Source organism: Ursus arctos, unplaced genomic scaffold, assembly GCF_023065955.2.
Source record: "Ursus arctos isolate Adak ecotype North America unplaced genomic scaffold, UrsArc2.0 scaffold_15, whole genome shotgun sequence".
Taxonomy (NCBI): domain Eukaryota; kingdom Metazoa; phylum Chordata; class Mammalia; order Carnivora; family Ursidae; genus Ursus; species Ursus arctos.
The window spans coordinates 55,541,437-55,566,687 of NW_026622819.1; the positions used below are offsets into that span (position 1 = coordinate 55,541,437).

The 25,251-nt window shown below is 44.7% G+C and overlaps 1 protein-coding gene and 1 long non-coding RNA gene across 13 annotated transcripts in view; one reads left to right on the forward strand and one right to left on the reverse strand.

The window, feature by feature from the left end:
- The window catches only part of TENM2 (teneurin transmembrane protein 2), a 523,183-nt gene that overhangs the window by 429,259 nt on the left and 68,673 nt on the right, over positions 1-25,251 (forward strand). For all 12 annotated transcript variants that reach the window (XM_044388563.3, XM_048224309.2, XM_048224310.2 and 9 more), the window contains 6 exons: positions 8,790-9,000; positions 13,160-13,279; positions 16,440-16,701; positions 17,469-17,736; positions 23,208-23,351; positions 23,954-24,203. In XM_044388563.3, the coding sequence (XP_044244498.2) occupies positions 8,790-9,000; positions 13,160-13,279; positions 16,440-16,701; positions 17,469-17,736; positions 23,208-23,351; positions 23,954-24,203 (1,255 nt within the window). The remainder of the gene's footprint in view (positions 1-8,789; positions 9,001-13,159; positions 13,280-16,439; positions 16,702-17,468; positions 17,737-23,207; positions 23,352-23,953; positions 24,204-25,251) is intronic.
- Positions 2,595-25,251, reverse strand: part of LOC113264063 (uncharacterized) — a 101,500-nt gene continuing 78,843 nt past the window's right edge. Inside the window, exon 10 of the long non-coding RNA XR_008959233.1 lies at positions 2,595-3,051. This is a non-coding gene — a long non-coding RNA (uncharacterized LOC113264063). The remainder of the gene's footprint in view (positions 3,052-25,251) is intronic.

Genomic DNA, 25,251 nt, shown 5'->3' on the forward strand with positions numbered 1-25,251 from the left:
CTCTATCTTCTTGAAGTGCTTCCCAACCTGTATTGCACTGGACTATTGTGGGGAGATGCTCTGGGCCAAAAGGGGTCTGCGGTCAGGAAATGCTACGTGCTCCGTTGCAACATTAGAGATTCATAATGCATATTCACCCATCAAACGCTCTGAGAAGTCCTGCTGTAAAGAAACTAGTGTAACTGTTTAACCAACATCTCTCAAGTTGTTTTTGACCACAGATCTTCCAGTGCTACCTCCACTTCTGTGTTTCAGGGAATTCCTATTAATATCCCCCAGCAGACATAGTTCGGGAAAGCTCCTTTAGTCACTCAGAGTCAGATGTACTGCTATGGATATTTGAGGGATGTTTCCAATAATTCAGAACAGGGGTCCTTGAGTTTTAGCTGGCAAAAGAATCACCTGGGAATCTTCTTTAAAATACACACTCTCAGGGCACTGGAGTGACTCAATCAGTTAAGCGTATGACTCTTGGTTTTGGCTCAGGTCATGATACCAGGGTCGTGGGATCAAGTCCCATGTCAGCGGGCTCCATGCTCAGCAGGGAGTCTGTTTGAGATTTTCTTTCTCCCTCTCCCTCTGCCGCTCCCCTGCAATTGCACTCATGCGCTCATGCTCTCTCTATGTCTCTCTCTGTAAATAAATCCTTAAAAAATAATGGACATTCTCAGTTTTCACACTCAGAAATTCAGTAGGCCTGGGTGACAGCAAGAATCAGCATTTTAAAATCACTGAGGTGGTTCCAGGTCGGGAGGTCAGGGAGCACACCTTGACCAACAGTGCTTTAGTGCCTGACTTCTGGAAGTTAGTGCTCAGGACAGCAGCAGCATCACCTGGAAACTTGTAAGAAATGCAGACCACAAAAAATATATATATAAATAAAAATAAATAAAAATAAAAAATAAAATGCAGACCACAGTAGGACCAGAGAATTAGAATCTATATTTTAACAAAGTCCCAGGTGATTTCAATGCTGGTTAGATTTTAAGAAACATTGGTTTTAAAGGTTTTGATTGATGATATTTGTTTTGGGTGTTTTTTTTTCCATTTGTTTTTTCCATAAACTAAAAAAAAAAAAAATGGACATACACTGCAAGCTCCTTGTCATAAAATTCCCACCAACCCTCACCCCCATGCGTGAGGGGTTGACCAGATGCCCAGTAGCTTCAAGGTAAGCCAAATTCCTTTTAAGAAGTGGTCTTACCTAGATTATATTCCTGTCTTCAGTAACAGTGCCTGGGTTTTCCTAAGCACCCTTTGCTTTCTTTCCCACATCCATCCTGAAGAGTAGAAAACCCAGAAAATGCAGCTCTCAGTGGGGCTTCCACTCTGCCAGATCTCTGGTCAGACATGATTGATCTTCCATTGCTAAGTCATAAGAAAAGCCAAAGGTGCTTTGGGGCAAGGATCTCTGGCCTTGGAACTCAGAGACTGTCAAAAAAGAGTTGGCACAAAGCAAGAGAAAAGCTTCCAACAGGCCTTCCAGAAGGAGTGCAAATACAATTTCACTTGCAATATTTAAGAATGGTGCATGCTCTGGTTGGAAGGGAGGGGATGCCTGCGTAACGATGGTCCATCAGGCAGCCAGGGTATTAATGGCAGGTGAAACCTTCCAAATGAGCACCCTGTCAGCCAATCTATTGCTTTAAAAGGTTGGCAATGCGGGAGACCTAACAGAGGCAATGAAGAACTAATCTCATATTGCCAGGTTAAATCAAGTCAGCCTTGCCTGCTCCTTTCACTTTTTAGTTACATCAAGCCAGAATACTTTCAATTATCCCTCCCTTCCAACTTGTCAGCAGGCATTGGGTAAAATGCAAATGGAACAGTGCCTTCCCTGGTGGAGAGCAGAAAATATCATGAAGAGTAGCCTCCATTGGTGGAGCTTTTGCTGTGCATTCAGTGCAATACCTTCACCATCTCTTTTCATATGCACCATCTTATAGCATCTCCATGCTCTTTGGTGAATTAGGTACTATTGAGTCCATTCTACAGCTGGGAAAACTGAGTCACAGGAAGTCAGTCACTTGCCAAAGTTACATAGCTAATGAATTATGGAACAGGTTTGAACCATTCCGACTCTAAAGCCTGTATTCTTTTGTTATATGTCTAACTGGGCCAAGAATCCAGTGCTATTCTGGGTGTCCTTGAACTTTGGAGTGCCCCCTCTTCTTGAAATTTTCGAAGTGCTCCCCCAGTGGCAGGGACTCGCCAGGGTCAGCAGTTTCTCCCTTTCAGAGTGTTCTCTGACCCTCTACCATCCCTCACCCCATCCCCATGCATGTGAGGTTGACCAGATTTTGAGAGATGTTTGGGGATTTGCATTTATGAGATATCTCAGGGCCCAGTGCCCAATCTTAATTCCAGTAGACATATTGGCAAGTAGATTGCTCCTGTTGGCTGCAGGAGTGTTTTGCAAGATCTTGTGAGATCAGCATGAGAATGGTGCTGATATGTCAATTCGGGTAACTCAGGTTGTTTATATAGACAGAGGCGTGGCAAAAAAAATATTTGCTAGGGACCCCACATACTTAGATATGGTCCTAAAGGAGCTCACCTTAAAAAAAATAATAACTCCCAAGGCAAAAAAATTGTAGGGTTGCCATATTTCTTTTTATTCCAGAGCCACTTAATGCGCCTGGCCATTCAGGTGCCTTTGGCCTTTGCCAGCCAGCTTCCACCACTCCTTTATTTCCCTTCAAAGAGCAAGCAGCACACGCTTCTTCCTTCTTGCCCCAACTTGTTGCCTCCCCACTTTTCTCCACTCTTTGTTAATTTTCTACTTCGCCATCACTAACTGATCTCAAGAAGGGCCCTACGATTTATTGGGTCCACCACCTGGATTCCCTCTATTTTCCTTGGGGAAATGAGAACTTGGCAAGTACCTCACTCTGTATGCTAAACGAACCTATACGATGCCAAGAAGAAAAGAAGTAGAAAAGATTCAGAAGCACGTACAAGGTTACTAGGTGCTCACAGCTGTTCATCCACCCAGTGTGGGTTATCTCAGTCCTCCCATTGCTCCTGGGAGGTGTCATCATCATGCCCACTCTGCAAATAAGGAAGACAGAACACAGGCAGGTTGGTATCTTGCCTAAAGTCAGTCTGTTAGCAAGTATATAAATTGCATTGTCTTAAATGCACACCTTGTTGTGTGTATAGCCAGGTGAATAAGATCTAGAACATTTCCAGCACCCAGCAAGTTCCCAGCCAGTACCTCCCCATTAAGGTAACTACAGTTTCTAACTTTTTACCATAATTGATTAACTTTGCCTATTCTGAACATCCTATAAATGGAACCGTGTGTACTCTTCCTAGTTTTAAGCAGCCTCTTGGCCAGACGAGTAGGGAAGGTAGATTTGGTGGTTGGTGATGCCTCTCATCGGACCATGATCTGAAAAGTGTGGGGTTCATTTTTAAAATCTGAGATGCTGACCAGTTCCCAGTCAGGTCCTATGTGCAGACACTAGCAGAGCTCTCCATGACACCTGAAGTGAATTGTTGGAGGTGATTTTGTGTCACAAAATGAAACTAAGAAACGTAAATTTAGATGTTTTCCTGAAGCCTTTAATACCCAAGAAAGCGGGAGAGTTCAGGCAAGTTATAAAGGGAATCACTTGCATACACAGGGAATAAGAGCCACCAAAATTGAGCAAAATGCTTCCATCTGGATTCTCCATAAGCTGCCCAGTTTACAAAGATCAAAGAGGAAAATAAATGAAATGAATGAAATAAACACCCTCTCATTCCTAGAGACCTCCCTTCTCCGTAAGAGTGATGTGCGGACTCAGGCAGCCTTTCCCAACAGAAAAGATGTGCATGTTTCAGCCAACTCTGAACTATCCAGCATCTACTATGGCTCTCTGCAGCCTCGCCATTGACCCGTGGCCTCCTCCCCACTCAGCATAGCTTCACTAGTATGTGTTTGGGGAAAGCTTTGAGGTTCTGTCTTTTGCCTATTCAGGAGCTCCCTTAAAAATCCAACGGTGCGAACTAGGCAAGGGCTGGAAACAGCTCACACAAACTTGTAGCCAGCCCAGAAGGCAAGTGCCACCTTGTGCCAATGGTAAACAGCTGAATGGGGGTTTGATCTCACAGGTAAATAGCACGGTCCCCGGCAGCCTGCACGGCAGGGAATGAATTCCCAAGCATCTTGTTTCTCCTGTTGATTCCTTTTTAGAAGCTTGTTTCAACCAGCCTGACTCTTTCCCAGCGGTGGCTGTAGGCAGGCCTGCAGAAGGAATTAAATCTCGCGGCCACCCATCCTTTCTCAGTTGATGGGTGTCCACTGCCCTGTCTTCAGACTCCCTTTGGGAAAGAAAGGTCTCCTCCTTCTGATAATGAAGAAGCCAGAAGGTGAGGATCTCACTGGTTGCCTTTTCCTACTTTTCATCCAGAGCTGCTGCTAAGCCACTTGGATAACTTGCTTAGCTTCTCTGAGCCTCAGTTTCCAACTCTCTAGGGCGGATGATGGCGTGATAATGGGCAGAACACATAGTTCACCGAGTAGTCACTGTACCAGGCACCGTTCCAAGTGCCGTGCATGTAAGAACTGTTTTAATCCTCCACACAGCACTTTCTAACGCCATCATCGCCTACGTTTTGTACGTGAGGGAGCTGCGGTGCAGAGCGGTTCATTGCAAAGGGTCAGCAGATGGGTTGCACCGGCTCTGAGATGCAAACCCAGCCACCCTGGTCCGGAGTGTGCAGCTTAAGGGTTCTGTTCTGCTCTGCGGGGTTGCCGTGAGGATTGAAATCAAGATTTATCTAAATCTTGTTCAATCGATAGCATTTATTATCACTGCCGAGTAACTTATCACTATGTGGAAACATCACATTCTTGCCAAGATTCAACCTACCCATGGCGCACACCAGTGAATGACTCCAACAGGGGATATTAATTTCACTGATATCCACGTCCGGTTTTTATAAACTGAAAAAGCTGAAAACTTTGCAGAGTTTCTGGTTATAGTAATACCACGGTTCATTGAATACATTCTATGCCAGACTGACATTATATATATTGATATATATACATCTCAATTCATTTGTTCCCCATCACAGAATCCTATGATATATGCATTATTATAACTCAGTTTTAAAAGCAAAGAAGTTGAGGTTCGGCAAGGTTGGTTATCTTTCCAAACTTACACAGCCAGGGACTAGAGGGCATGAGCCTCAAACCCAAATCTGTCTGATTCCAGAGGCCAGGCTCTTCCCTCAGACACTGTGTAGGCTTTTTGGTTAAAATTTTACCTTAGGAATTCTAATCCAAAGGATTCAATTTAGCATCATCCTGATTTCTGCTTCCTTTTGCTAGACCTGTTACGGAAGATTCTGATTTTCTTTATCAAAAGCAATAAAAAGAATATCTCACATATTGTTCCCAGAAAGTTTCTCCACGTCCATATTTCTCTGAAATGGCCATTACAATTAGCGTATGACATATGCGTGTGGCATGCAGCCAGAGCTGTGGTTGAGCCTGCCTTCTGACAGCACCTAGATAATTCTCCATGGCCACATCTCACGGAGTGAAGTAAATGAGGTCACGTGACGCAAACGTGCCACACTGCTACGGGGCCCGGTCCGGAAGGCCTGGGTCACTTTCCCCAAACACTGAGTCAGAATTGGGTCCTTTTCGAGGACGCCACACACCTCTCCCCCCACCTTCCCTGGGAAAAAGCCCACCAGACAAACAAGTAGGTGGATAAACAGAGAAAGAAACCGTCCAGTGTCGGGGAGGGCTGTGCCGCTCTCGCGCCCCTGTTGAATAGAGACGCCGGCAGCCTCTCAGGTCCTGAACTGGCAATTCAGAACAGTTTGATTGCCTGCTTGATTGTTTGCGAGATAACTGCAAGATTGTCAGTGACAGGGTAATTTACTGAAGATTGCCATGTCAGACTCCATGCGAGGGGCTTGCTGGCATAAAGATGCGGCTCTCATGACTGACAGGCCACTGGGAGATTGGAGTGCCAATTTAAAGTTCACGGTGTCGTCGGAAAGCGTTCAGCAGCAGCAGCCCATAATCACGCAACATGATGAGGTCATTACAGGCATAACGTATGCTCACACTTAATAACCGATAGAACCCCAAATGCGCCATCTCCGGAGCAGGTAAATGTAAATATGTGGGAGGAAATCATTTCTATCCTTTTTTTTTCTTTCTGTTTTTAACATTTGCCATCTGCTATTGCTGATGTGTTTATAGGACATCTCCTGCCAGACAGGCCCTTAAATAAAAAGCCCTCGAATCGACAAAACAGTGGGGAAATTTGAGGTCCACACTGTTGAAGAAGTCTCAAGTCCAGAACGAGTAACAGATGAGCAAGCGTGTGGGAGGAAGGTGTTGAGTGCTTAATTGGAAAACTGTCCTGAGTTACTGTTTGGGCCCGATGAGGTTCTCCAGCTGGTCATATGGAGGGGGTGGTAAATCGGATGGGGGGTAGGAGATGTTCCCAGCTTCAGGAGGCAGAGGCCACCCGAGACAGATGGAACTTCGAATGGGAAGAGGCCGGCGGCCTTAAGGAAATCTATAGTGCTAATAGCAACGTGTTTCTTCTCACCTGAGAAGTTTCTGCATCTGCTGAAGGGAGCACCGCCAACAGATCTCAGCGGGATAATTTTAAATCCAAAGCAGGCATTCCACGGCAGATTCCTCCTGTCTGGCAAAGGCAGTCCGTGGAAGGTGATGTTAAAGGCAGCATGCTATGCGGATTTTTTTCTTGTCTTTTCCGTATTCTGCCAAGGGCTCTGGGATCCACTATACGATCTGAACATAGATCTGAGACGGTGCCCCAGCATCGTCCTGCTGCTGAGATACAATTCTCTGGCCCTGTTCCTTGGGTCTGAGATTTGTGAGCCTCTGGGGAGTCCCCGATGCAGCCAGCACATCAGGCAGAGGTGTTCAGAGCCTCGACTTGGAAAGTCTCTAAATTTAAAGTGTGTGCGTGCCTGCTCACCCTCCCGCGTCTGCATTTCTAGGAAATTCTGTAAATCTAAATGTGCTACGAGCCACGGAAGCAGCATTTGCCCATGTGGAAAATGAGAGGCTAGTTTTAGTAATTTAAAGCCCAGCAAAACACACAACCTCCTAATTTGTTTGTTTGCTAAAAAGAAAGTAATGCATTAAAATAATTGTACATTAATTGCTAAATTACAGTGGAACTTTGGTGAAATTACATATTTCAATTTCATTAGCAGAACCAAACGAAAAGAGTAATGCCAAAAAATTACATTGTAGTAAGTTGAAAGCACGCAGGCAGGCCTCTGGTTCAGTGTTCCAGGACACGTGTTCGTCAGGTCACAGCCCAGGGTCTGAGTACAAGTTCCTATGATGTTAATTATGGCCGCAAAGTACCTTGCTATCAAATCTGGGCAGTGCAAGCAAGTTATTCTCCAAGCCTTTCTCTCTTCTGTGTGTTCAGTCAGTTCACCCAGCAGAGTGAATCAGGGTTGGCCAACTAATCCATTCGAATAGGGAATTCCAAGGAGCAAAGGCTGCCCAAAACATTCCCATGCCCAGCCCTAACACACGCGAGAAGGGGAAACGGTCGTTTATTCATTCAACAAACCTTTGTTGGGTGCCCAGTTCCGTGGTTGGCACTAAGTAAGTTGTGAATATAGAGATGAATAAGACACTGTTATTCTCTTCAAAGAGCTCATTTTCCAGACAGGAAGGCGAGCACCCAGAGAAAATTCTAGCACAACGAAGTCGGCATTACCAAGGGTTTCTAAAACTTATTGTGCATTAAAATCACCTGGAAAAGGCAGGTGCCAGGGCCTGCTTCTGGAGGCTCTCCCTGGGAAGCCCCGGGGTAGACCCTTGATTCTCCCCATGGGATTTTGATGCAGAACTATTCTCTGGGAAACTCTGATTCAGGGATATGCAGAGCAGGGATACCCTAACCTAGCCAGAGGCATCACCAGGAAGGCTTCCTAGAAGAGGTGGCCATACCTAGTCTGGGTGTTAGAGGATAAGTCATATCTGTTTCTGCCCCCACTGTACCATCAGCTCCTTAAGAACAAACGCCATCATTCTTCATCCTCTGTTCCATGTTTCATCTCCAGAACATGGATAGCGCTCAAATATTTGTTCAATGGTAGATGAATGATAGGAATCAGCACAGGAAAGGGGTGGAGGGGCAGGGATCTGGGCAAGTAAATCAGAATGGGCAAAGCACTACAGGTGTGCGGCAAGGTCGCCCCAGAAGTAATTCGGCGAACCGATAGCTTAACTTCTGGGCACTCCAACTAAAGCCCTCTCCCCACATTTCCTGGAAAGTGTAGAACTCACCCCACCCAGTTGTCCGACTGATCAGCAGTACCCTCCCTGTCTGCGAGGGAGCGGGGATGGAACATTTTTCTCTATTCCAGCAGGACTTAGGGGCTCCCCCACATTTTGATTACAGGCGCGCCCGTTAGCACAGGCCCCAAGAACTGGCTATGGATAATTTTTTGTGCTGTGCTGTTCAAAAGCAAAATGTTTGTTTTTGTTTCCAACCACGCAAGTAATACTTGCTCAGAACCGAAAAAGCAGAAATCCTAGAAAAGCCGAAGAAAGAAAGAAGGGAGACACACACTGATCTGCAACCTGGAGATAATCGTTTGTCCACACTGTCGATGATTTCCTCTCGGGCTTTTCTTTCCTCGGCATCCGTACTGGAATTAAACTAGACTGGCTGTGTGAGACCTGCCGTTTCAAGCCCTGGGGAAGGGCGGGTGCTGTTCTGACAAAGGTATGAGCATCTCTCAGCAGCTTCACTGACCCTGACCCTTCTCTGCCCTTCTAGATGGCCTGGTGGACTGCCTGGACCCCGACTGCTGCCTGCAGTCGGCCTGTCAGAACAGCCTGCTCTGCCGAGGGTCCCGGGACCCCCTGGACATCATTCAGCAGAGCCAGACAGACTCGCCTGCGGTGAAATCCTTCTACGACCGCATCAAGCTCTTGGCAGGCAAGGACAGCACCCACATCATCCCCGGAGACAACCCCTTCAATAGCAGGTGGGCACCCTTCTGTGCGTACAGGTTGCCGACGTGGCGGGTTTCCTTCCTGGCAGAGCGGGAAGAAGTGCTTCTGGTTTTCCGGTGGGCCTAGTTGGCCTAGAAACTACCCCATGAGGGCAGCTCCTCTCTCTGGTTCACAGAGGGCCCTTTCCTTTCTGTGGGATTTGGCCACCTTCCATCCAGAACCTGCTGGAGACATCTGTGGATGGTCTGGCTTTCAGATCATGATACTGTTGTTGTTATCGTCTCTGTCTTTATGAGATACTTCTGACAGTGCCTTTTGTCTGATCACCACTGAAATATTTCATTCAGTAGGGTATTTCTGAAAGCAGTTATTAACTGAATAACCTAAATTAGAATTTATTGAGCACCTCTGAAGAGCCAGAGACTTTATGTAGACCATCTCCGGTCCTCCCAGCAACCCCAGCAACTGCACCCACTGTTGGCCTGCTTTGGGCGAGATGCCGTGCTGGGGCATTTTATCTCTCTTTCCAAAATGATGGGGTTTCTCTTGAGTTTACTTTTGCTCTCAGTTGCTAATTTGAAGCAATCCTGGGGCAAATTCTGGGTTTATTTTATAGTCAGCTAGGCTCCTCCCTCCCTCCCAGGACAAGTTAGAGCTGTACCCCTGGAGAGGAGAGCAAGGGGAAGAGTTGTCTTTGAGGCATCCCGTCCCCTTCTCCTTCCTAGGCACTGTTTCTGATTCTGGGGGTGAGAGGAAGGACAGAGAGGCAGGGGTCTTCTTATGGCCCGCCTGCATATCACAGTCTCTCTCTTGGTGGGTCTGGGTCCAGATGTCGATGGTGTCTGCACATGTGAGGATGGCAGGTATGGTCTCCTGGGGGATGTCTGTCTCATCTCGGTGCTCCTTCCCATGCGGAAATAAGAGCTGATGGCTGGGTCCTCTCTCATGAAACCTCTAGAAACCTTGAACTTGAGTGGGGTGCTTCTGGCCTCCTTACCCCTCTAACCATCGTCCTCGTGCCTGCCTTCTCTTACTTCTCCTTATCCTCGCTTAGTTCTGGGGAGGCCCAGAAGCAACTCAGGAAGTACGCTGCTCAAGCAGGCTTCCAGCCAGCAAAGGAAATGCCAGACTTCACCTCTCACGGGAGCCCCTAGCTTTCTAAATGATTCTCTTGGTGCCCCCCACACTAGACTTTGGGGAGGAAACAGCATCAGGCCACAACTCAGATTCTGCTCCTCCCCCTTGGGATAGCCTGGCGAAGGCGGGATGGGGAGGTGGGAGGTAATGGTAAGGCCGATTAATTCCACAGCCCCTAGGAACTCTCTGGAAAGTTGCACAGCCCCAGTTCCTGGCAGCAATTTGAGTATGAGGGCACTTAACATGGTCACTTCGGGCTAGCAACTTTAGCCTCTCTCCTATTGTTTTCCTAAAAATAAAATAGAAAAGAAAAAATAATCTCAGCCCTCTTCTATTTCAGCCCTGACACCCCCTAGCCTGTGCCACGTTAGGCAAGTTATTTAACCTCATAGATTTCATTTTCTTGATTGATAAAATTAGAATAATATTATAGAATGTACTCACACAGTTATATTATTACTTTAATACAAGAACGCCTCAAAAATAAAAGAAACCACAAATGTTTTTGATCACAAAAGTATCTGCTTGTTAAATCCTAGTTCTGGGACAGGGATGCTGCAGGTATGCTTCCCTTCAATTACGAACATAATTCCTGTCGCCAAAGAGTCACGAGCGGCCCCTGCACCAGGCTGGAAGCGTTTCAGTAGGGCTCGCATACAGTTTGCTCTTACAGTAAATGCATCTTTCCAAGGCCCATGCTCTGTTCAGCTTCCTGTTAACATTTCATTTTTTCCACCCTAAATCCAGGAATTTCCTGATACTCTCTTTTTTGTCCCTTAAAATTCAATCTTCTCCTCCTCATCAAAGTTACCACTTCCAGAAGGTACCTCAATCTACAGCCAGGATGCAGGAGAGGAGGCAGGGACTCCGGAATATTTGGTGGACTAGACCAGCCCCAGAGATCTGGGCGAAGGAAACTTGCTTTAGAGAAATCTTCTCCGGAGCTTTGAAAGTCGCAATAGATAACACCACCCACACGAGCCCACGTTCCAGCATGTCGGCATAGAGACATGATTCAGAAATACAAAATGTTACTCCAAGACATAGGTTGGAGTTCACCAAGCATGTGAATTTTAGTGCATTATCCTCTGACAGAAAAATGAAGGCGAAAGCTAGGAGTAAAAAAGAAGTTAATTCAAGACTTCTAAGAAGGCATTTCCCCGAGATAATGGCATACAAAAATCACTAACATGCCTTGACTCCACCACTATAATTTACAGAGCAGATCTCACTATCTAGATAATGTGATAATTGTTACACATCAATAATCATAAATAGAAACGAACTGATAGCATGTCTTAGCTGAGTCTTTTCTGTGAATTGTCTGCCTAGAAACGATATGAAGCCAGCAACAATAAAGAATTAGGAAAATAGAGGGTAGGAAGCCTAGGCAACCAGGCCCCTTTTATTCCTGGGACGCTCTACAAAGACTTATGCTATAGGAATGATTTAAAAGAAATAACAGTGGTATAAAATAGGGGGGGGCCGCTGCAGGACATACTCCCAATTTTGTTTTCTCATCACCAGCGCTTTGTACCTTGTGGTCATCAACACACATCGATTGAAAATTGTGTCTCGGAAGGCATGAAAGAAATCTTAGTCGGCGCTAAGATAAGAAAATGGAATTGAACAAAAGAATTATTTTCATAATTTAGTTTTCTACTTTCAAAGGACTCTAGCATTATAGTTGGAACCAGAAGCTAAAAATGGGATGCATTTGTTAGGTAGCCCGTAGCAGACAATTAGAGCTGTCAGTGGAACAGTCTACACCCTCCCAAGATCATCAAAGCGTTGGAGTTGAACGCTCGGGGGTATTGCTAATAAAAAGAGAGGTGCCTAGAGAAAGCATCCCTCCAGTTCTGGGGTCACCTGAGATGGCAGGAATAAGTGCATTCCAAAAACTGAGCAGACTTGGACAAGATTCTGGCAAAGAACAGGTCAGCTTGATTCCTACACCAGAAACTGGGACTATGCCAGGAACCTGGAAACCTGAGAACTTCTCTGTCTTTGCCAAATGCCCAGTGGCTTGAAGGCTCCCCATACAGCTGCAGACCTGCCTGGTGGTCTGGGGGCTAAGTGCAAAAATGGAAGTCCATTAACCCATTTCTCTGTGAAATCAGAAAATTTAGGTAAGAGGAGGCATGTGCCTTCTGCCTCTGTGGTTTTTGAGGGGATTGTTGTAGCATCTCTGTTGCTTTATGGGATTTTGCAGAAGTTGCTCGTTGGATACTGACATCCTTGAGAAAGTTCTAGTTACGCGATCTGGAGAGAGGAGAGCTTTCACTGACAGTGGAAAAAAGTTGAGTGGGATTTCAGCCACCCCCACCCCTGCCCCATCAAGATAGAAGGAATTTGATACAAGAGAAATAGAGTTAGGTGGAATCCAGAACCCAGGATAGAATTCAGAAAAAATATATCTACCATGTTCTCTTTTCCTCAGGCTCTCACGGGTTGTGAGAAAGTTTGCTCTTAGAGGGCAGCAAAAAACATGTATGTAGATGTCCCAGCTCTTTAACAATCATATAAAAAAAAAACACCTCTGTGTGCTTCCCTCCGTTCCCTCTGACATCCCAGCCTGGAGGAGGGGAGTAACATTGCCTTTCTCCAAAGCCAGAAAAGGAAATGAGTAGCCAGATGGGGAAGCTCTCACCCGAGTATAATACTCTCTGTGCCAGACGAAGGCACAAGCACGAGTGGTGAGGGGCAGCCAGAAGCTCCAGCCAAACAAAAGCCAAATGACGTCGAGAGACGGAGCAAGGCCAGGGGTAGAGGGAAGGGCACAGGAGACCCCACTGCCCGTCCAGGTGAGTGGGGAGGCTGTCCGTGGATTTCACTCCGACATGTCACCAGCTCTGCCCCTCAAGGAAAGCAAGCGTTAAGGCCTCCCCATGAGGGGTGATCATGTGAATCCAGAAATGTCGAAAGTCTTCTTACCTTAGTGACCAGAGGAGGATGGGTGGGGACAGCAGCAAGAGGGAAAGAGAACTTGACCTGCCCCCTGGTGTCCTTATTCTCCTCTGTGTGGCTCAGGACTCCTGTTTCTTTTTCTTTCAGCTTGGTTTCTCTCATTCGAGGCCAAGTAGTAACTACAGATGGGACTCCTCTGGTTGGAGTGAACGTGTCTTTTGTCAAGTACCCAAAATACGGCTACACCATTACCCGCCAAGATGGCACGTAAGTATCCGTGTGGGCTCTGCCTACTCAGGGCTGAGGGTGCAGGTGAAGAGACAGATGGTACTCCTGGCTTAGAACCACATGGCTTCCCCTTGTGGGCTGCGAGGCTCACCAGGCCAGAGCCCCAGGGAGGATCCCCCCAAATATATTTTTTGCTTTATGGTATGGGATCCAGAATGAAAAACAAATAGAAGGGCCAGCTTATCTAGGGCTGCTGCTAACCATCATTCTCCCTTTCTCCGTGTCAGGTAAGTACTTTTCTGTGTGTGTGCTTGTGTTGAGGCCGGAGCTGGGGGAGGGCAGATTCTAGACAGAAAAAGGCAGAGTGGCTCTTGGAAACTCCTCTTTTAAATCAAAGGCAGTGCAGGGTGACAGGATCCACATGACATAGTGTCCTGTGGTGAACCCCTTCTGCTTTCATCTGTGGCTTTAGGAGCTGTGTTGTTTTCGTGCCTGTTTTGAGGGGGTGGGATGTAATCAGAGAAGTCTAATTAAATACATTTAGCTGTCACCCTGCTGTGTGAAGAAGGCAACCTTTCCCTATTATCTTCTGATTGGAAACATGCACCCGTGCAGCCCCCACCAAGATGAAAGCTATGTTATTTCCTTAATCCACTGGGCATGGAGTTGAAATTTAAAGAAGAAGAAGAAAAGAAATCTATGGGATGAGGAAATCACTCACCCACCCTGGGCTAAAAAACCCCACAAACTATTGCCTTCTATTCCAAATGACAAGGAAGACAGTTACTGTAAATCTGATGCAATGCTTTTTTCCATAAAACTGGAGTCTGGAAAATCACGGCCGTAGCATGTGGGTAAGATCTGTGGTCTTGCCTTTCTCTGGTGAAGAGTTTGGCCTCACTCTCTGATGTCCTAAGGTAGTCTTGCAGGTAGTTTCAAAATTGACCAGCCCACAATAACGCTATTCTCATATTCCCACCTCTGGAACCCCAAGAAGACATCTGATGTTTTCCATCAAAACCTCAATATTCAGAAAGTTTCTGATACCTCCCTCACGCATTTCTTTTTTTTTTAAAGATTTATTTATTTATTTATTTATTTATTTATTTATTTATTTATTTTAGAAGGGGAGAGAGAGTCAGGTGGGGGAGGGGCACAGGGGAGAGGGGCGAAACTATCCCAAGCAGACGCCCCACTGAGCGAGGAGCCTGCCACGGGGCTGGATCCTAGGACCCTGAGATCACAACCTGAGCTGAAACCAAGAGTTGGATGCTTAACCGACTACACCACCCAAGTGCCCCCTCACTCAGACACTTTTGTAGCGAAATCTGATTCTTTTAAAGCACTAGGACGGTGAGCGTGTAGTGTGCAGACCTACCCCAGCCCTCGTTCATTCTTAGAAGCCAGTGTTCTCGCCCTGCAAAGCCCTATGACAACACAGAGGACATTTCTAAGTCCTTGGCCTGCTGCCGGCCCCTACCTTATGCTGCCCCATCCCTCTCAGCTGCTTCCTGACTAATTACAGCCCAAACCCACTTCCCATATCATCTATCCAACCTCCAGGATTGGTGCCTCTCCAGCCTGGTCAGGTTGCAAAGCCCTGGAAGTAACAGGATGTATTGTGAATGCTCCGAGGAATCACACAATCTGTTGTATAGTAGTGCGTGCCACAGACATTGAGGGTTTGGTTCTATCCCATATCAAGACATTTGACTCTCTTCTGTGTCCTGTACAAAACCATCCCCAGCAGTACGCATGCCCAAAAACATACAAACAAGTTCATAAAGTGCTGGGCTATGCATGCTCTGATATTGACCTCAGTATTCATGTGCTCCTCGCTCATGCATTGTATGTCTGCTAAAAATCACCAAAAGTAAACAAACAAAAACAAAGTAAACAATGAAAAGTAAACAAACAAAACCTACCAGAAGTATTACCCAAATTGGGTGAAGCCAGTGTGTCTGTATATTTTCAGAGTTTTTACTATGATCAGAAACTCTGTTAATTGCTGGAAATTCTGAAGTGACCAAGAAAGCGCCACCAACACTTGAAGAGTTGAGATCCTGGTAGAGGAACAAAACTTAAAATTGGGAGACGTCTCCCCATTGACCTCCTGCTTTTCTGTTAACTGGGAAAGAACTACCTTTGTTTTACTTTGCTAGTAATATACCTTTGTCCAGCTCTTGAGGAACAAACAGGAATAGGGTTTAAGAACAGTTATCAAACATACCAGAAACAGGGCAAGACGGATGAAGGGTTCAGAAGGTATAAACTCCCACTTAGAAAATAAGTAAATTCTGGGGATGTAATATACAGCACGGGGACTATAGTGACTACCACTGTATTGCCTACTGAAAGTTGCTAAGAGAGTAAATCTTAGAGGTTTGCATCACACACAAAAAATGTGTAACTGCGTGTAGTTGTAGATGTTAACTAGATTTTGTGGCCCTCATTTTGTAATATATACAAACATCAAATCCTTATTGTTGTCACCTGAAACTAATGTTACATGTCAGTTGTATCGCCAAAGGTAAGGCTCTGGGAAACCGAATATATATGTCGTAAGAGTCCAGGTAGATGGTAGAAAGCTTTAACGCGGCCCTCCCGTGACTTAGCAGTGAGCATTCTAACTCTGCTTTTATTGAACACTGCTGTTAGCCCAGCACAATGCTAAGTGCTCTACAGCAGGGGCGGGGGAACATTTTCTGTAAAGGGCCAGATAGTAAATATTTTAGGCTTTGCACGCCATATGGTTTCTGTTACAACTACTCAGCTCTGCCTTTGTAGCCTGAAATCAGCTGGAGAGGATAAGTAAACAAATCGGCGTGGCTGTACTCCAGTAAAACTTTTGTTTGCCAAAACAGGTGGCGGGTTGGATTTAGCTCGTGGGCAAAGTTTGCTGACCCCTGCTCTGCACTCACCGCTTGTCCTTGTCTCAGCCATACTGGGAAGTGGGTATCATTATTCCCAATTCACAGATGAAGAAACGGGCTCAGAGAGGGTTACTAACTTGCCCACAGCCACAAGACTAGTAAGTGGTAGAGATTGGGTTCTAACTCAGCCCATCTGCCTCCAAAGCCCACGTTCTTCTCTTGCGTGCTCTGTCCCTCCCACTGCCCTCAGGGGCAGAGTTCAGAGCCCCTGCCTTGTCTAAAGGCAAGTTCATCCCTCTCAGTGAGCCCACTTACCCCCTCTCCAGGTTTGACCTGATCGCCAACGGGGGAGCCTCCTTGACCCTGCACTTCGAGCGAGCACCATTCATGAGCCAGGAACGCACCGTGTGGCTACCGTGGAATAGCTTTTACGCCATGGACACCCTGGTGATGAAGACCGAGGAGAACTCCATCCCCAGCTGTGACCTCAGTGGCTTTGTCCGACCAGATCCTATCATCATCTCCTCCCCGCTGTCCACCTTCTTCAGTGCGGCCCCTGGGCAGAATCCCATTGTGCCTGAGACCCAGGTAGGAAGGGCAGGAACCGGAGTAGGACTCTTCAACACTGCCCTCACCCAGGCTGGCTGGCCGGCTTCCCCTCAGCACATCTCACTCTCTGGGTGGGCCAGAAAGTAACATGAAGGGGGAGGGACAAAAAGTAGAAACACAATAGAATGGAGGGTCGCTGGAGAGAAAACTGAATCTCTCCTGGACATTCCAGATGTTCTCAGATTGTCATTCAAGGCTTTGGCAGTCACCGGAGCTTTTAATAAAATAAAAACAATATACATATGTGCAACCCACCTGCAAATTGCTTTTTATTCCTGTTAGTCACAGAGATGCATGATAAGAGGCACTTTAAGGATCTACATCAGTGTTAGGACAGAGGGCATATTACATTATTGCCTCCCTGTTGCTTTATACCAATTGTCACTGGAAGTTGCAGGTTCATATAATTACAGCCTCTTGTGGCCTCCTTACATGCAGCTAGCAATAAAGCCTGCTGTTCTTATTTACATCTTTTGCCAACAGTGTGGTTTTTAAAAAGAAACACAACAGTGACCAGGAATAATTATTAATCCAAAAATCATAACCTCAGCCCCTTCACTCCATGGTGTACGATAAAGTTTGGCTGTTTTCTCTCTCTCTCTCTCTCTTTCTCTCTCTCTCTCTCGGTCATGGGAAGTGGTTCTTGCACCCCACATAAGGCATGTTGCTTTGGTGAGAGGGGCAACAGACAGGCAACCTCAGGAATTCACTGGCTGTGGTACGTCTACCACGTGTCTCCTCTCCAGGTTCTTCATGAAGAAATTGAGCTCCCTGGTTCCAATGTGAAGCTTCGCTACCTGAGCTCCAGGACCGCGGGCTATAAGTCTCTGTTGAAGATCACCATGACCCAGTCCACGGTGCCCCTGAACCTTATCAAGGTTCACCTGATGGTCGCTGTAGAGGGGCACCTCTTCCAGAAGTCATTCCAGGCCTCTCCCAACCTGGCCTACACCTTCATCTGGGATAAGACAGATGCATACGGCCAAAGGGTATATGGACTCTCTGATGCTGTTGGTATGTTGCGTTTTCAGCTCCTCATTGACTCTTGGATTTAGTCATGCATTAATCCGATCAATGTTGAGTTCCTACTGTGCGTTCCTACTGTGCGTTCTACTAGCACTGTCCTGGTGGAGAGGAATGCAGTGGTCAGTAAGGTAGAGAAGAGTCCTCTTTCATGGACCTTCTGTACTCATGGGGGATCAACATAATAAACACAGACTGGACGAGAAACTATCAAGCAGTGAAAAGTGCTAATATGAAAGTAAAAATAAGTGATATTTACTGGGAAGGAAGAGCAACTGTGGGTGGGCATGCAGGGAAGGCTCCTTGGCGGGTGACACTTCAGCTTCTTGAATGACAAGAATGGAGCCATGTGAAAATCAGGAACAGAGCATTCTTCTGCCAGAAAAGGCAAGAAGAACAAGGTGTGTTTGAAGGACAAAGAGACGGCCAGTGTGGCTGGAATGTATGGATAAGGAGAACGTTCGAGATAGGGGAAAGAGGTGGAACAGGGGCTAGATGGTGTTCCCAGAGAGCACTTGCAAATGGCTCAGAATCAGAAAACAGAGCTGGAGGGGACGTGAAAGCCACATGCTGTGTTTCAGGCTGTGCCTTTGAGGGAATCCCACGATTGCCCGGTGTTGAAAGACTACCATAAGAAAGGGGTCTGTTGGTTATCAGTCTCTGAAGAACTGTGAGCTGTGAATGAGTATCAACCTACCCCGTATCTTTTCCTAGTTTTGGAAAGCTGTGTGGGATTAATTAAAATCCAGAATCCTGCATTTCCTTCCCCACTCGGCTTGCAATTTCCAAGAACTATAATAAGTTACCAAAAGAAGAAGCCAGCAAACTTAGAGATTCTCACTGTAATTGGCAGCCAGTATTTATCAGACACTCCCTTTGTGCAGAGCACCGTGCAAAAGCCTTTATCTTGGGTAACCTCTCAATAACCTTATCAAGGAGGCACTCTCATAACCCCCATTGTGCAGATGGGACAGAACGGAAGGGGTAAATGAGTTGCCTAAATTCCCCGTACCTAGCAGGTTACACATGCTCAGGATACGGCCCTAGTGGTCTGCTTCATGGGCAAGTGGAGTTATTCACTTAGTAAAGATAGTAATAAGTTACTGAAGTAATTAGTGCACTTAATAGAAAATGGCTAATCAAATATTATACCAGACTTTACCGATATCAAAATAATATCCAACATCGAAAAGTAGTTGGAATATTATAACGCACCCCCCATGCTCTAGCTTCTGGCTTTATCAAGTCGTGATGAATACTGGTTTTTCCTTTCTTTCCACCTCCCTGCTCCCAATATTTTTCTGAAGCAAGTCTCAGATATCACATCATCTTATCCATTGTATTTTACCATGTATCTCTAAAAAACACTTCAAAAATATGCCAACGGTTATCACAATTTTTTAAATGATTATTTCTTAATATCTTCAAATAGCCCATTACTCAATATTTCAATTGTCTTATGAATATCATAAAATATTAGTGCTTTGTTTGCATCAGAATCTAAATAATAATAATGATACCATATTATATACTGTACGTCGCTACCAGAATAGATCTTAAGAGTTCTCATCACAAGAAAAAAATACTTGTAACTGTGTGTGGTGGATGCAATTTTGATCTCTCTTAATTTTTTTTAATCTATGCTTTTCCCTGCCATCTCCAGCTCCTTTTTTTTTTTAAGTTCTCTATTTTATTTTGCACCAACTGCATTGTTTGCTTGTAGAATTTCCTATAGTCTAGTTTGCTTTCCGATTGCATCTCTGTGGCTTCTTAATATATTGCTTTGTTCCAGATCTCTTGTAAACTGAGAGTGGAATCTTGAGGCTTTCTAAGGTTCAGGTTTGATTTTTTTTTTTTTAGTCTTTATCATAACTTTATTTTTTTATTGCGGTATAACGGATATGCAACACTATGTTAGTTTCAGGTATACAACACAATTCCATATTTATATATATTGTGCGGTGATCACAAGTCTCATTAACATCCACCACACACAGTTACAAGTATTTTTTTCTTGTGATGAGAACTCTTAAGATCTATTCTGGTAGCGACGTACAGTATATAATATGGTATCATTAACTATAGTCACTATGCCATACATTGTATCCCCAAGACTTGTTTCTTTTATAACTGGAAGTTTTTACCTTTGACTCCCTTCACCCACTTCTTTCACCTCCCACCCTCTGCCTCTGGCAACAAACCGATCTGCCTCTATAATCCGTGAGCTTTGTTTTATTTTTTAAAGATTCTACCTAAAAGTGAAATCATACAGTATTTGTCTTTCTCCACTTACCTACTTAACATAATGCCTTGAGGGTCCATCCGTGCTGTTACAAATGGCAAAATTTCATTTTTTTTATGGCTGAATAGTATTATATACACACACACATCTTCTTTAGCCATTCAGCTGTTAATGGACGATTAAGTTGTTCCCATATTTGGCTATTGTAAATAATGCTGCAATGAACATGGGATGCGGGTACCTTTTCGAGTTTGCGTTTTCATTTTCTTTGGATGGATACCTAAAGTGGAATTTCTGGGTCATATGGAAATTCTATTCGTAATTTTTTTTTGAGGAACCTCCATACTGTGTTCCGTAGTGGCTGCATCAATTTCCATTCTCACCAACAGTGCAGGAGGCTTCCCTTTACTCCACATCTCTTCCAATACTTGTAATTTCTTGTCTTTTGATAGGAGCCATTACAACAGGTAGGAGGTGGTATCTCATTGTGGTTTTGATTTGCATTTTCCTGATGAGGAGTGATTTTGAGCATCTTTCCATGAACTGTTGGCCATCTGTATGTCTTCTTTGGAAAAATGTCTATTCAGATCCTCTGCCCATTTTTTTATTGGGTTGTTTGCCTTTTCCCTACCAAGTTGTAGGAGTTCTTTATATGTTTTAGATATTAACCCCTTACCAGATATAGGATTTGCAACTATTTTTTTTCCCATTCAGTAGGTTGCCTTTTCATTTTGTTGATGGTTTCCTCTGTTGCACAGAAGATTTTTAGTTTGATACAGTCTCATTTATTTTTGCTTTTGTTGCCTGTGCTTTTGGTGTCAAACCAAAAAATCATTGCCAAGACCGATGTCAAGGGGGTTACCAACTATGTTTTCTTCTAGGAGTTTTATGGTTTCAGGTCTTAGAATCAAGTCTTTAATCCATTTTGCGTTAATTTTTGTGTATGAGTAAGATAGTGGTTAGTTTCATTCTTTTTCATGTGGCTGTCCAGTTTTCCCAACACCATTTATTAAGGGGTCTGTCTTTTCCCCACTGTATATTCTTGGCTCCTTTGTTATAAATTAATTGACCATATATGTATGGGCTTATTTCTGGGCTATCTATTTTGTTCTACTGATCTGTGTGTCTGTTTTTATCCCATACTGTTTTGATTACTATAGCTTTGTAATATAGTTTGAAATCAGGGAGTTTAATGCCTCTAGCTTTGTTCTTTCTCAAGATTGCTTTGGCTACTTGGGATCTTCTGCAGTTTCAAACACATTTTAAGATTGTTTGTTCATTTTCGTGTTTCTATGCTGCGCCATTGGAATTTTGTTAGGGATTGCATTGAGTCCATAGATTGTTTAGGGTAGTGTGGACATTTTAATGACGGTAATAATTCCAATCCATAAACACAGACTATCTGTCCATTTATTTGTGTCTTCTTCAATTTCTTCCATCAGTGTCTTATAGTTTTCAGCATATAGGTCCTTCACCTCTTTGGTTAAATTTATTCCTAAGTATCTTAGTTTCTGGATTGTTTTTGTTTTTGTTTTTGTTTTTTAAGCAGTATAGCTGGGTAGGTGGCACTGTCATCTTCCATCAGGAGGCACCTAACGCCATCTTGTTTACGCTTTCATGGTTTCAGTGGCCATGGATGCTCATTGCTTAGATCCATTAGGTCATTAGGGATTGCAAAGTCATATTTTAATTTTGCCATTGCTTTTCCATTTATTAGCGGGAATACTTTCATATGGAGATATTCTCTCATTAACTACTTGGTTATTTGAGGTATAGTTCAAATAAGAAAGAAGGGACAAATGCTCAATTGTTTCCCTTTATTTACTATTTTCAGTATAATAAGTTGATCCTCGAACCTACTAATGGTAGCAAATTAATTTCCTAATACCATTATGAACTCATAGAATAAAATGTATCTAATATGTTTCAATCCATTGAAGTTATTATCTCTACTAATGGTCAGATTGTCCCATTTTTGGTCAGTGGCACACTCTTCAGACTGACTCCCAGATTCTTTTGACATAACCCTAGTAGATTTTGATTTCTTCCTTGTTATCTGGTATGATAAAATGGCCTAGTCTCATCTTATGCATTTCTTGCTCCAGCCATTTCTTCAAGGAGCCCTGCCTGATTTCCTTTTATGAGAAATAATATTTCGAGGCCACAAGCCGGGCACTAGCAATTCTCTTTGCTACTGGGTTGGTGGTTGTATCTTGGAATTTTCAGAGGACAAATTAGGAAATATATGTGGGTTGTCATTGTTTTTAATAAAATGTGTCTTCCATTCCTATCAATGCTCCTATACGTCAGGATTTAAAGGAGGCTGTGGAAAATCCCCAAAGGTGGCGCACGTGGTTAAGAATGTGATGCAGTACGAATACAGATAATAACAACGCCTCCTATTTCTAAAGCCCTGCTGCAATTAAAAATGCATGGCATCTTGGCATTTTGTCTCTTTTATCCTTACCACATCTCTCTGAGAAACTGAGGCTTCGCTTGCTCTGTGTTACAAATGGGGAAAACAGAGCCACGAGAAGTGGGAGCAAGAGCAGGGTTAGAACTGAAGTCCTTCATCTCCCACCTCCCTCTCCCATTTGTCCATGTGGCAAATGCAGGATTTTTACAGTCTTTGGATTCTGTTCCCTACTGAATTGTCACATAATTGGCAGGCTTTGTCCCCATGCCTGCCTCGCCTGGCACTCTCTGGAATCCTGAGTGATCATACAAAGAGCCTTAACTTACACAAGCTGTTGCCTCCAAAATCTCCTTATAAATGAGCCACTCTGCTTCCATAGGCCTTCGTCCTCGTGAGTGAAAATAAATAACCCCAAATATAATAAATGCATGCTGCGAACAGCAGGCTGAGAGGAACAGTCTCCTGTCCATCTCTAAAGGAGAGTTGTATTTCATTTTTCAGTGCCTCTTCTCCTCCTTCCACGTCACTAGGGTCATTTTTGAAAGCCAGCTGTTCATTGGAAAAGTCTTTCTATCCCCAAAGAGTACTACTGTGTAAAGTTTCAAGGCTGAGTTCAGCTTGAAATCTGAATTTAATATTGTGTGGAATCACAAGGAGAAAAGCAATCAACCCGCCTCCTTGAGTGAGTTTCTGGAAAGGAATCTGTATTACCATGAACATGTGTTTCTCATTCCAGCTGGAAAGCTCGGGAGTAATCAAGGAAACTCTTTTCTCCACTCTGCCCCACCCACTTTTATCTTTCAGTGTCTGTTGGGTTTGAATACGAGACCTGCCCCAGTCTAATTCTGTGGGAGAAAAGGACAGCCCTCCTTCAAGGATTCGAGCTGGACCCTTCCAACCTCGGTGGCTGGTCTCTGGACAAACATCACATTCTCAACGTTAAAAGTGGTATGTGGGCACATTTTCTTTCCCAAATATAGCTCCTCCGGAACTTTCTCTGCAGCCTTGACATTTAAGTGGTAGACTGTCCTCTTCCCTCGGCATTTTTTCATCAAATGTCCAAAATACACATGGGTTTTTCCACCTTATTTGAGAGAGAGAGCACGTGTAAGCAAGGGGAGGGGAAAGAAAGAGAATCTCAAGCAGACTTTGCATTGAGCAGGGAGCCCGACGTGGGGCTCATTCTCACAACCGTGAGATCACGACCTGAGCCGAAACCAAGAGTCAGATGCTTAACCGACTGAGCCACCCCACACCCCTCCATCTTCTCCTTTTAAATGTCAAAGAATGTTAGGCTGTTTTTCCCCAACCATCTGCCTTAGCGTACCTCATAATTCTTCTTCAATTACCCCTACAAATGATATCTTACTCTTGGGGGGCAGTGCCCCATTACGTCTCTCCCAGCATCATGAGGTAATAGAGGTGTTCCCCAAAGGTCAAAGTTTCCTACTGTTTCTCTTCTCTCTACCACTGCCCCTCACCATCCATAAGCCAATAGAAGTATCCTCCCTGGAAGGCTGCAGTAACCACACCTATTCCCTGCCCCCCAGGAATCCTACACAAGGGCACTGGGGAGAACCAGTTCCTGACCCAGCAGCCTGCCATCATCACCAGCATCATGGGCAATGGCCGCCGCCGAAGCATTTCCTGTCCCAGTTGCAATGGCCTTGCCGAAGGCAACAAGCTGCTGGCCCCAGTAGCTCTGGCTGTCGGAATTGATGGGAGCCTCTTCGTTGGAGATTTCAATTACATCCGGCGCATCTTTCCCTCTCGAAATGTGACCAGCATTTTGGAGTTACGGTAAGTGGCCGCACAGAAAGCCTTCCTTTGCTCTCTTGCTCCCGTTGCTACAAAGCTTCGCTGGGTAAATGATGGCTATATTGGGGGTTCTCCAGAGAATATATATTCCAGATAATGGGATGAGCTTTGAAACCGAGGCCCAGAATCAAATAAGGGTTGGGGAAATGCCTTTTGAATCTATAAAACACCACACACATATTTGATACAATTGTTAACACCTGACTTAAAAACAAGGGTGAGAGCTTTAGGTCATGGTGCTTGAGATGGGACCTGAGTAGCTGTGTTTTGTAACACCTCCACACGAGAATCTGATACATGAAAGAACTAGGACTTCAAGCTGTGCATCTGTTCCAGTGGTTTCAAAAGTGACACTTCTTAAAAATACAGATTCCTGGAGCCCACCCCAGAGACACTGATTCAGTAGGTTTAGAGAAGAGCCAAGGCATCTTTTATCTTTGACAAGCTCTGTAGAAGGGGCTGATGTACATCAGAGTTGAGAACCAGGGGTGCTCACTTACTGATTCACATGTTTATACTGAGAGCTTCTCTGCACTACCTTTCTGTAAATTCTCTGGCTCTTTGCACATTCACTAGGCTATGACTTAGAATTACTGCATAGGCCTTGCTAGGTAACTTCTGGCCACACCTGGTAGATTTCTCCTGGTCATTGCTTGCTACTAAATCGGAAGTCCAGACTCCTCTGTGCTGGACAGAAGTTCGTGTAAACTCTCTTCCTGGGAAAGTTGACTCCAGGTCCTTAAACCTAGATCTGTAAGTGGAGGGAGAAATGAGGTCTGTAAATAAGGGATAAAATTCTTGGTGGATGTGTACTGTGTGTCAGGGACTATCTGCCAAGGGAGGAGAGGGAGAGGAGGAACAAGCAAAGCCCTCCTGGTTGTATTTGTGGCCTGATAGGGAACTGCAAATCGTGTGGATAAATCGAAAGAATAATAATAATGCTGTAAAGAAAACCTAACAGGGTAAAAATTAGGGACTGTGGTGGGGCTTGGGGGGGATAAGGAAACTACCCAAGATAAAGTAGTCAGAA